At 46.2% G+C, this 12,589-nt stretch overlaps 1 protein-coding gene across 1 annotated transcript; it reads right to left on the reverse strand.

The window, feature by feature from the left end:
• Positions 1–9,004: 9,004 nt before the first annotated feature.
• On the reverse strand, positions 9,005–12,223 carry znf16l (zinc finger protein 16 like). Its single transcript, XM_084690950.1, has 3 exons — positions 11,361–12,223; positions 11,061–11,270; positions 9,005–10,845 (listed from the first exon to the last, which is right to left on the reverse strand). The coding sequence occupies exons 1-3, from the start codon at positions 12,106–12,108 to the stop codon at positions 10,178–10,180; spliced, it is 1,626 nt and encodes a 541-aa protein (XP_084547076.1). The 5' UTR covers positions 12,109–12,223; the 3' UTR covers positions 9,005–10,177.
• Positions 12,224–12,589: the final 366 nt, after the last annotated feature.

The following is a 12,589-nucleotide window of genomic DNA, read 5'->3' on the forward strand; positions in this document are numbered from 1 at the left end:
AGTACTGAAGCAGAATGGAGAGGTGGGGAGGAGGGACATAGGAGGTCAAAGAAGGAAAGAGTAGGGGAGAGTGAGTAAAAGAGAGAGACAGAGAGACAGAGAGAGAGAGAGAGAGAAAGAGAGAGAAAGAGAGAGAAAGAGAGAGAAAGAGAGAGAGACAGAGAGACTGAGAGACAGACAGACAGACAGACAGACAGACAGAAAAAAGTTGGAGAGAGAGAGAGAGACAGTTGGAGAGAGAGAGAGAGACAGTTGGAGAGAGAGAGACAGTTGGAGAGAGAGAGAGAGACAGTTGGAGAGAGAGAACCAACCAGCATGAAACAAACTCCACACTCCACACCACCCAATTAGAGAGCAGGCAGCGCCGAGTGTGATTGGCCAGGGTGAGTGGGGGCTCAGCAGGCCGAGTGTGTCCATGTTCTCACATCGCTCGCCGCCCCGCCGCCTTGTCTGATGGTGCTCGTCTCAGCGTGCACCTCATCGTGACATGAGGCTCTGGTCTCCGCCCTCCAGCCCGGCAGGCCTTCTCACTACACCGCTGCACACCCTCCCTGGAACCCATGTGCTTCCACTTTCATTTGCTCTGCGGAGGGGAAAACGGGGCCAAAAATATAATATCACCTTCTTAAGACACGGCCCTTGACGACGGGGGGCCTTGACGAAAATTTTCATCTTAATCCACGGTGAGGCTGTCGAGATTGATGGGCCTGTTGAGAGCAATCACAACCTTTTGATTGGAGTTTAAAAGCACAGATTCTCTTTCAGTTTTTCTTTTAAGGAGTTGAAGCAATGGATTGCATACAAATACCTGTCGAAATGTTTAATTTTTTCAGCCCATTTGACAACTCTGCCATGGAGTATTCGTCCCACCGGGTGATTGTTTGGCGAAGCAAGCCATTAGGCCACAGCCAGGTCTGACCCATTCTGCGGGAGCTCTTCAAGATTAATCAGACTCGCTGTGGGGTTTCCATTGAAGGGATTTAAGACTATTTAAGGAGCTTTTTGAGGTTGATGTATATCGAGGTGGAAGGGAACCAAATCAAGCTCTGAGCTCTCTATACGTCTTCTGATGTTTTTTTCTCTTTCAATGGATTTTGTTTCTCTCGTTCTGGACAGGAAATGTGTTTAGGAGGGAGAGATACTCAAAACCTCTCCTCGTTTTGATTACCTCTTTAGAGCGTAAGGATGAGTCACTAAATGAGGCTTCAGAAATAGCAGGCTTGACAGTGGTGGCAGGCTGGGGGCCTGTAGGTATGTGTGCGTTTGGAACCAGTCTCCTTGCAACAACGCGTTGGAACTCTGAGGATGTGATGAAAATGTCTCGTTTAACTTGACATTCCTTTTATACGTCTCCTATAGTGAAAAGTTTCCCCTGTGCCGTGAAACACTGCAACACATACAGATTATTCAGATATATTGTAATATATTCATCCGTCTCTTCTCTTTGTGCTGGATATCCCTTCATGTCTGTTGATGACTGTGTCGTAGGAGCTGGCGTACAACATGAGGAGGAACACACACAACAAAGAAAGCTTGATAGGGGTTTCCTCTTTGAACCTAAACCTCATTTATTTTCAAATTCAGTTGCAGAGCCCTTATTGGTTTGGATGCTGTCAAGGGCTCCCTTGGTTAGAAATACTCACTTGGAGGGGAGTTGTTGCGAGACATACACCATCTCATGGAGAGAGAGAGAAATAGAAAGAGAGAGGGAGAGGAGCAAGAGAGGGAGAGAATAAGAGGGAGGTGCAAAGGAGAGGGGTGAAAATAAATAACCTCCATATCAAATACCCTTCTGCAGACTTTTTCCATCTTGGCCCTGTTCATAGTTCAGCATCGTACCCTCTCTCATCTCCTCTCTTCTCTCCTCAATCTCTCCCCTATTTCGCCTCACTCTCTCCTCCATCTCTCGCCCCTTTCTCTTCTCTTTTCGATGTCTCCGCTCTCTCCTCTATTTTTCCCCTGTATCTCCTCCCTCTCTCCTGACTTTGTCTGACTCACCAGACCCACCGTCTTTCAAGTGAAATTCAAAACATGGTACTACTAGCAGGAATTATTCTTATTAGAATCCATTAAGAGACCGTGAAACACTGCACTCCCATTGTTAATTAGAGAACAACAAGAGTAGACAATTGGGGGAAATAATAAAAAGTAGTCCAGCTTTCATCTCTGACACAATAAGCCTTCCATCATCTTAACGCCAGTGTGTAATTTGCTGGGATGTTTTCTAAGTCACTCTCATTAATGCGAATGGGTTAGTGTTTTGGCGGCCTACCTGGCTATGCATTAAGGGGGAATGGTAAGGAACTAATGCGGTGACTGTCTTGTCCGTATGCAAGTACTATGGGAGTAGCACCACACGCTGTGTAGGTCCAACACATACACACGTTTTAGAAAACACACCAATGCTCATCATCTTTATGCATGCCGTATACACCCCCCCCCCCCCCCCCCCCACATAATGCTCCTGCCAGAAGGAATGTGCTGTAGTTTACAGTTTGTTCTGAGAGTACAACGTGTTCTGTATCTGGTGCCGTGTGTCACTTTCAGTATGTTGAAAAACACATGCAGACAGTAATGGCTGCCATTTAATCCCCAACTTCATTATGGTAGATCATTTATACTTGACATGTCTACTGGAACTTTTTCTAATCATGCCCATTTACCACACATCTCCTCAAAAGGACCCACCGAACCACTGATTTCTAAGACTACTACTTCATAACTTTGAAGTGTACTTTGCAAGGTAGCATCTAGCATCTTTTTTTCCCCTCAGCAAGAAACAAGTGAGATTATTTCAAAAAATATTCGGAGGTTAGAAACGCACAAGTGTTGTCTGCCTTCGCCGTAATAAGTTGGGCACTCAGTGGTGTTCCTCATGTACTCCAGCTGTAGAATGCCAGCCTATCCAGCCTCTTGTTCTCGAAGCGATTACAAGTTCAACGCAGTGTGAGAGATCAAGGGATAGGTGTAACGGGTTCTCACGTCTCCAGCAGAGTCATGTCTTGCCAGCGTCAGACAGACACTAGACGTAACTGACCATCTGTCACTAGAGTGCTGAGTCATCCACACAAACACCCCCAGGGGGCCAGGAAGTTAAGGAATCAGCCATACAAAAAAACGTGTGCTGAGCCATGGTCATTGCTTATAAAAGACATGAAGGACTTAACCTGTCTTGGAGAGAGAGATTCAGCCTGTATCGACCGGCCTGAGCTTATCTTTCTGATTCAAACAGACATGGAGAAAGATAAACTGAGGCAAGGAGCTCCTGGTTGTGCAGTACATCTCCGTTTCCTCCGACTCAGAACATTTCAATCCTGCTCTGATGTAGCCAGGCTTGTTTCAGTCAATGTTCCCAAACAGAAACCCAATCTAAGTATTTGATCGCCCTCCGTTCTCTGAAATACGAGGCAACAGGCTTATGGTTGGAAGCTGGCAAGCAATCCACCAAGCCATCGTGAAAAGAAGAGCTTGTTGCTTGTGTCCAAGTCTCGGTTTGTGATATGTGGCACTAGCAGCTGTTGTGTAACCATGAATAATGTAGTCCCCTGTTACTTAGCAGATGTTTGTACTGTAGGGGTGTGTGTGTAGACATTTTTAGACGTGTGCGTTTCAGTATGGCCGGGTCCCATCGCCTCAAAACGTTGATCTAGAATCCTGAGGTGAATACTTAGAAAACTAATGAAATATGATTCACAAAGAATTATACCAAGCCCATACAAGTGATGCTGCTGTTGCCACAGCAACCAAAAAAGGAATGTGCGGCAGGTGAGTGGAGCATGAGAGCAGTGATTGGTTCCTTTTTCCCTTTTACCCGCTCAGGTGACCTTTCTGCTTTCCGTGTTCTTACATCACATTTTCAGTAAGTAAAGGGCTAGGGGTAGAGAACACGTAGTTTGACATCTCTCTGGAGGTCAGGTATTAAGCAGCACCATGTGGAACGGAGTGAGATGCAGACAAAAAATACCACCAGGGAAAAGAAAACAAATAGATTCAATATTCATGACCATTCTATGGGTCCTCCTTTCATTCAGCTGTGTGTTAAATGACACATAATTTTTTAATTGATATGCTACTCTAATCCCTGGTCAAACGCCAGTATACCAGCCTACCTTTCAATAACACACTCGATGCCTTTTTATATACCGGGTTGCATTTCTTTAAACGGCTCCCTTTGCAACATCCATGCTGTTGTATATATTTGCAGTGGGGACAGTGACCCCCAAAGTCAATGTGCAAAGCTGATGTGTGTCTGCATAGGACATCCTACAGGAGATATCTCAATATGGAAGAGGAGGAGCGTGTCACATGACCCACTGGTGTGTTTGCTGACCCGTATGGTGGATTGGATCCTGTGCTCCACCCCTGCTTAGCATATGCTGCCTTCCAGCAATATCGTGCACATCAAACATACATGCACAGTAAAATACGTCGTCGGTTTCCAGGTACTCCCATTTAGGCAATACTCCAATACCCAGAAGCCAAGGACGGATTGGGGGTTCCTGTAAAAAGAACCCCTGGTTATAAGTCTAAGGTCAGTATTTACTTGTGCTCAGATTTAGTCTCTTCATAGTCTACAATCACAGATCTATTTAAAATGGTAAAGAAAAGCTCTAGGCTCTCCTCCAGAGAGAGAGAGAGGATTGTGTCCATTGTTGCACAGCAGCACAACGCAACCACTTTATCTCTATAGCAACAACCGAGGTATCGTATATATCACTATTAAAAACAAAAACGACATTTGAATGGGGAGGGGGGGTTATGGCTAGAGAAAATCCTCAAAAGAAAGGAAATTCAAACAACCAACAACCACCAAACCTTAACTCCACTGATGCACTGACCAGCTCACAGATTTTGGCACCCAAGTGCAGCTATGAGGGTCCACTGTACTTCAATCGGTTCAAACACTGGAGGCAAAACAGCTAGCCTGGAGCCTTATCCCTTTTTAACAATCATTAGAATCCCATTGACTGTTCAAGGGGAAGACGAGCATGGTTAGCAGACAACTTCACTGATATACGTCTATGGAGGCTATTGGAATTATGGAGTTATGAACTAAGGTCAAACAAGTTCATATCATATTTTGATTATGACGGGGTATTTACAATGTTCGTTGATGTGCCAAGGGCATGGTGATCAGACGGCGAAAAAGATGATGACTGGTATTATAGGATTTGACTCAAGTCCAGGTAGTTGTAAGTACGAGCTTGCGCCCCTCCATTGATACACATCTAAAACTCTGTCACCCGGGGGACTCGAGTTAGAACGGCATCTTCTGCCTCCACCTTCTCAGCCACGATGCCCAGCAGCGATCTGGCACCGTGCATGTGCCCCACTGTCAGGTGAGGGGGGGGGCGTTTAATTAGAGAGGTTGGCATTTCCTTGTGAACCCATATGCCAACCTTGGCACCGGTAAACTTTCATCTATATGCATAATTCAGGGGGTAAGATTTTGGCCCCACGCAGGATTTTTCACTCTAAATGTCGCTTTAAGAGGAACAATGGAAACAGACCCACAAGCCTTTGTGACGGAGGCAGACAGGAGGCCACGTGGGAAATGATAATGGGATGGCAGAAACTGTCAAGGTGTTAAATAGATCCTGAAGATGAATCAGGGAGGGGGAGGGCAGGGGGAGGGCAGGGCTTTGAAATGGCCAGGGAGAGGCTGAAATGTCTCCTTATTATGTGACTGCTGCAGTGTGCTGTTTGAAACCGCAGAGGAGACTACAAGGGTGGTCAAAATAAACAAGCTACTTGGGAATTTACTTGTTAGAGCTAAATTGACTTCTCTGTGTGAAAACATACAAATTATAACACGTTATTATTATTTGGAGTCCAAGAGGTAAACCTAGCCTGAAGCACACGCACATTCTTTCTTTTCTTTGCGAGACTAATTGAGTTCTTGATGAGTGTTTGATCATGAATACGGTGAAAAGGTTAGCCGTTATAAAACCAGATGCTGGCATTGGAAGTCTGTCTTTGTGCCTGAAAATGATATCTTAGACTTTCAATTCAACTTGCTGTTGCTTTGTTCTCATGAAGGGTAGCCCAGGTGGCTCTCTTATTAAAGTATAGCAATGTACAGTAAGTAGTCACTCTAAAAACCTTTATTGTGTTGTTGGTATTGCTGGGAACACTGTGAGAGGAAACATAAAGCAGAAAGTGCTGTAAGTGTGTCCATCTCTCTGTGTGTTTGGAGGAACCAGCACATGGATAATGTGATTGATGATTGTTAGGGGGTCATCGGTGAATGACACTGTCTGACACTTCCAGACATACTTTTACCGGTAGACAGATGGAGACAAAGAGGGACTGAGAGGAGAGACGGGGGGAGTAAAAATGGAGCAAAAGAGGGCACAACAAAAGAGAAAGAGAGAGAGGCAGAGAGAGGCAGAGAGAGGCAGAGAGAGGCAGTGTTCGACAGAAGGTCAGCGCCTCCTACGGGCCGAGTGAGGGAGACCTGACAGAAAGACCTTAGAAAGCACACACACTGAACAGCTGAACAGAAACAGAAAGGTCAAGCCAGTATTACATTCTTTATTTCCAATTTCCCAGTGTTTGTGTTTTATGTACAAATAATCTGACTAGCATTGTGTTCTTAGAAACAGAATAGCCTACCAAGCCACTGTGCCAAGGAAAGTAATAACAGCAATATGTTTTGGCCTCAAATATGAATACAGATGGCTCATCCAATCATCTGCCCAGCATCTTTTAAAAGTGTCTGCCCTTTTTCCCAAACAGTTTCCAGGGACGACTTCCCAGATGGAAATGTGTAACAAACCATCTGGCAAGTCAGGTTAAAATATACCACTACTGCTCATCCTCCTTTTGACATCCCTCCATCATCTACTTCAAACATCTTGAATGTATATTTCAACTTGTAGAAGAGTGCACTTGGACCTGCAGGGTTCACTAATGGTCGAAACAACCTAAGATTGCATGTACTCAAAAAAGGCCCCAAATTGGTCCTCTATGTTCTAGCTGCATAATCATCAGACATTTGGAGAGTGTGATGGGGCTATCTATGGCTGTGGAGCAGAGCACTGGTAAGACACACAGACAGACATGCACATACACAAGACACAACATGACACGACACACACACTCACTCACTCTTTTTCAGAGACAATTCGAGACAACAAGTGATGGTCGGAAATCAATGCTTGAGGCGACAATTACCCTGCAGGATTTTTGTTCAGCCTTAATACGAGGCAACGCTGGCTGGATAAGGACTATGAGAATAGATTGGTATCGGCTTCAGGCACATTTCTCCAAATGCAGTCTTCAGTCTTTTCTTCTTTTTTCTTCTGGCAGAGTTGGCTGAACGTGGGTTGATGTCCTCCCGCTCTCCGCATACTCTTCTATTTGTGAAACAACCTCACGCAACTGTGACACACCTTCAAATCAGTTTTCTTTGAATTTATCTGTGTCCTTCAGACATTGTGAGTGAAAGTCGTGATCAGTAATAAAATAGTTTTTTGTCTGTTTAATTTCTGAGAGAAGAGTGTAGATAGGGCTACATCTGTTGATGCGCACAAACAGATCACTTGATAACTCCCTACCAATGACACACACGCACTGAATTATCTTTGGTTTGATTTGTGCAGAATTCCAGGTACGGTAATTAATAATCCTTGTCCAACCCGTGGTAATCAGAGATGTATTGTTCTATTTGATTTAAATAACAATTTTGAAATCCAGTTTGATGTGCTTTTTTTCCCAGGACTTTATTTTCGGAGATTAGTGTGTTTTTGTCATTTAGTCAGACGCTCTTATCCAGAGCGACTTCCAGTAAGTACAGGGACATTCTCCCCGAGGCAAGTACGGTGAAGTGCCTTGCTCAAGGACACAAGGTCATTTGGCACGGGCCTCCTGATTACCAGCCCGACACCCTAACCGCTCAGCCATCTGACCCGTAGATTAGTAACGTTGAGAAAGCATGTGTTGAGGCAGCTTTTGTGTGTTCTAAGTTAGAAATGTATGTACACAGGACTGAACTTTTCAAAGAGTTGCATGATCAGGATTTGAGTTTTAGCAAATATCTGCACTTACTTACATAACAGTTTATGGTATTTAGGATTCCTCTATCATACTTCTGGACACAGGGCCAGCGCTAGCCCCCCCCCCCCCCCGGGAGCGCAAATCGGAGTGACGCCCTCTGCTGGTGGTGCTGGACGGTAAATGAATGGACGCACTTCGGATTTTGTCGCCCCACTCTTTATGGTGCCCGAGGCGCCTGCCTGGGTTGCCTATAGCAATCGCCGGCCCTGTCTGGCGATTGGCCATTCATAGGATAGTATATCTGGACAAAATGTCAGCCTTCTGGACACAGTTGATATTACATTCATTTGATATTCATTTGATATTACAGCTCTGGAAATAATCCAGAGAACACTGTACCTTTTTCTTTCCTTTCCAAAAACATTGAGAAGGAACATTTTGAGTGAGGAACAGAAGGGTTTAATTTAAGAGGCCACTGCAGGTTAAACCCTTCTGTTGCTTACTCAAAATGTTCTGTCTCAACGTTTATGAAAAGGAAAGAAAAAGGTACAGTGTTTTCTGGATTGCAACACAAAAAGAGCCAGAACTATTGCGTTGGATAAGATCATGCTACACCTAGCCAGTGCATTGGATTCCTGGCATCATGTGTGTAAAGGTTGTATTTTGATCGATATTATGAAACTGTTCATGTTCACGTTACGAGTCTCTCAGTGGACTCACGCCAACACACTCAGTGTGCTAGTGTCGGATCTGAAACCCCGTTGTTGGTAGTTCAATTCTCGTAGAATTTGGCAGGGTGAAATGTGCTTTTATGGTTCCTTAGTTTCACCCTGTAACATGTCAATTTTACAATAGGCTTCGTTTTTTTCAAACCTAAGTCTTATGTTTGTTCTATGTAATTGTCACTTTGTAGAACAAAGTCATCATTTTGCTTGTGTATCCACTTGTTCTCGGCCAAGGAATAGAATCCTTGGAAATGTGCGCGCCCACACACACACCTAGACAGTAGAGTATATGAATATTTATTAGAATGCAGATTGTCAATTATTAGCATTTCAGTTGTATATTCTTTGTTTACCATACACATTTCCAATATCATGGTGCTTCTTTTAACAGTCATTTACAGTACTGTGGACACTTTTTGGCTACACAATTGGTGAAAAAGATACTCAATATTTCATATTTATCATTTCTCATTTCTATCAGAGTGTATTCTTTAACTTTCAGTGTTAATCAGACCCTCAACACCAGCCTGAATATGAGATTGGATACATTTATATATCCAGGAACACAAAGGGTCACAATTTGCGAACATGATGTCACCATCATGCAAATAGATGTACAATAAAGTGTACGGTATAAGATCAGAACTAGTCGCCGGTTCAAGATGACATTAGAATAGTTATAAATGATAAATAAAAGCACATCTGCTCTGCAGCACAGTGGTATGATGTTTCAAGGAAGTCTGCAGTGCCGCTATAGCAGTTTGTACCATGCAGGAACAAAGGACATCCACAGGAGGGCGTTAGTAATAATGTATTTATTTACGCTTTTATCCAAAGCCACGTTGGGTTTGGACCTGCGTCCTCTTTGATCTTGCAGTCAAATGCTCTAACCACTGAGCCAAATATATCCCTGCTTGCTGTTGCTTTCAATTGCTGAATAGGTCAATTTCCATAAAGAAAGCACCCTGGCTAACCTTGCCCACTCAAAAGCCTCCTTCCCTATCTTTAATATAAATCAATGACCCTAAAGTGACTAGGATTGGCTGCAACATCAGTCATCCAAATGTTGCTTGCACCTATCCAATCATGTTTAGTTAGTGGCTCCTGCAATGTGGGAAGGATGTGTTTGAAGTACGGGAAGAAGGAAGGCCCTGCATACAGCTCAGCTTGCACTTTGACCCCGATCCATTTAGTCAACCATTTAGTTTTTTTTTTTTTTAGTATTTTGCAGCGGCACTCTTTGTACATCACAACATCCTCACACCTCTGCAGTGGCCCGGAGTAGGCTGCCAACCGACGCTTCATTGTGAGGTTTAGTATTTTCGTTCTCAGTTCATAATGCGAAGACTGTACAGGTACAGTGTTCTCTGGATTATTGCCTGTCCGAGAGACAGGGAGTGCGTCCGTGTGTCTGCGTGTGTCTGTCTGTGTGTGTGTGTCTGTGTGTGTCTGTGTCACTGCGTGGGAGTGCAGCGATGGCTCTTGTAGGTCCCCAGGTGGCGGAAGCTGCGGCCGCACTGCTGGCAGCAGTAGGGCGTGGCCCCGCTGTGGATCCTCTGGTGGGTGTAGAGGTTGCCCAGCTCCTTGAAGCGCCGGCCGCACTGCGGGCAGGCGTACGGACTCTCCCCCGTGTGCACCCGCTGGTGCCTCTTCAGCCCCGAGAGGACCGGGAAGCCCTTGCCACACTGGGGGCAGGGGAAGGGGCTCTGGGCCCCGCTGTGCCCCAGGCGGTGGCTCTTGAGGCGGGCGGCGTGCCGGAAGCGCTCCCCGCACTCTGGGCAGATGAAGGGCTTCTCCCCGGTGTGGATGCGCTGGTGCTGTCGCAGGTTCCCCAGGTAGTTGAAGTGGCGCCCACAGTCCCCACACTGGTAGCCCCCGTCCACCTTCTTCTCCCTGGGACCCCCGTCTCGACTCGGGGCCCCGGCCTCGTGCCCGCCCCCCCCCCTCCTGGAGTCACTGCTGCCCTCCCCGAGGCTGGGGGCCGGGCCGGGGGCGGACTGCAGGGGCTGGGGGGCGGTGCCGTCGGTGTGGATCAGTTTGAGGTGTTCCTCCAGGAACAAGGCGTCAGGGCAGAAGGTTCCACATAGAGGACACAGGTACGTGTGAGCGGGGAACTGCTGTCCTGAGAACACAGGACCACGACAGAGTATGAGGTGGCTACTAAACACAGAGACATTTTATAAATCGGATACAGTCATAAATCTAAATGAACAATATATGAAACATAGCGAAACATTGCAAAACCCAGAACTCGGCGACGGGATGGTTCATGGTTAAAGCACCAGTGATCAAATGGCCTGGTGAGAGTGGGTGGTCAGGATGTCCTTGCTCTCCTACCTGGCTCGAGGCGATTTCCTGGGTCCTCCGTGGGGCTGTCTCCTCCAGGGGAGCCCTGGGGGTCCAGGGGGAAGGCTGGCGTCTGGTTGTGGGACAGGGAGCCCTGGGAATGGTCCTGGTCAGGCATGTCCCCCTCTCCTTTGGAGTCGTCCGTCTCCTCCTCCACCTCGTCTGCCGTTGTAGCACTTTCACACTTTGGTTCCCTCAAACCTGTGGAAAGGGTCGGATAACACAATGATGTGACTGCAGTAAGCACACGCACGTGCACACACATACACTAGGTGAGACGCAGAGTTCTACCTTTCAAGTCTGACGGGTAATCAACGCCGGCCATCCATTCATAGTCGTAGATCCGTTTGCTACTGGACGGTAACATGCCGAATATGTCATCGGTAGCTGAGTCCGATTCCCCATCTCCAGGCCCGGGCCCCGGAACAGGCAGTCCGCTCTCCGACCACAGGTTGAGAGTGTGTGCCTCTGGGTCATGGCGAGTGTCGCTCCCTGAGGGGGGATTGCTCGGATCGCTATCCACTTCAGCACCACCCCTCGAATTCTTGTCTTTCATCAAATAGTCACAGATAGCGTTGATGTTTTCTTTCTTTACGCCAGGAATGGCAGGTTTGGCTTTCTTGGGGTCGCCGCTATTGTGTTTGCTGCCTGAATTAAAGTCAGATTTTCGGAATACCGATGAAGGCTCGCCGGTCAAGGAACCAGGGAATGGGTCCCTACCGTCCCTTTGTACCGTCTCCAACCTTGATTTTAGAATTTCTATTTCGTCCGTCTTCTCTCGGAGTTCCATTTTCAGGACTCTTATCCTGACGGTGACCATTTTTCGGATCTCGGACAACGCCGTCTCAAGCACAACGGTGATGTTTCTGCCGAGGTGCTCGGTGATGTCGCTAACCGAGCAAAGCAACTCCTCGTCGGGCTCGAAATCCAAGAAATCATCGTCGGCTCGAACGGCTGGCCCTGGAGTATCCATATAAGCGTTCTGAGGGTCGGGTGAGAGGCTTGTCTCAATGAAACTATGGTTTCTTTTGCGGCTCATGTCTTTGAAAGGCTTTTGAGCTACAAAACTAGCTAGCTAGTTACCTAGCTGCTAGCAGGTAGGCTACTGTTAACAGAGATGCTGAAAGATATCCAGAAATGCACCAAAGAGTTTCACTGAGTTCCGTAGACAGAAACGAGAGATTCGAGAGGTAGCGCCATCTACCCTGTCCTCCACGAACTGGTACCTGAACATCAAGTGTCTGAAACTGCCCACAGAGGTCAGTATTCACTAACAAACCGAACAAAGAAGCGTCAGGTGTTGTTTCCTAAAAATGCCTTTTTATCATTTTTGAGTGAATCCTGTATGAATGCCAAGTTGTATTGAGTTGTATCATCCCTTCTTATGCCATGAAAATTAGATGTAAATGGTTGTATAAGGTCATTCTAAATAAGTTGTGCAAGGTCACTCGAAACCATGTCCCCTCACTCCAAATACACACAAACACACACACACACACACTCTCAAACTCACACACACA

The sequence above is a fragment of the Hypomesus nipponensis genome, chromosome 25 (genome assembly GCF_054491055.1).
Source record: "Hypomesus nipponensis isolate SF chromosome 25, ASM5449105v1, whole genome shotgun sequence".
Lineage (NCBI taxonomy): Eukaryota > Metazoa > Chordata > Actinopteri > Osmeriformes > Osmeridae > Hypomesus > Hypomesus nipponensis.

Bases quoted from the DNA above. Each gene is read 5' to 3' on its own strand.
- znf16l (XM_084690950.1), bottom strand. From the start codon at position 12,108: ATGAGCCGCAAAAGAAACCATAGTTTCATTGAGACAAGCCTCTCACCC. The intron at 11,271-11,360 runs GTAGAACTCTGC...CCCTTTCCACAG, and splicing joins TTACCCGTCAGACTTGAAAG to GTTTGAGGGAACCAAAGTGT. The intron at 10,846-11,060 runs GTAGGAGAGCAA...CTGTGTTCTCAG, and splicing joins AGGAAATCGCCTCGAGCCAG to GACAGCAGTTCCCCGCTCAC.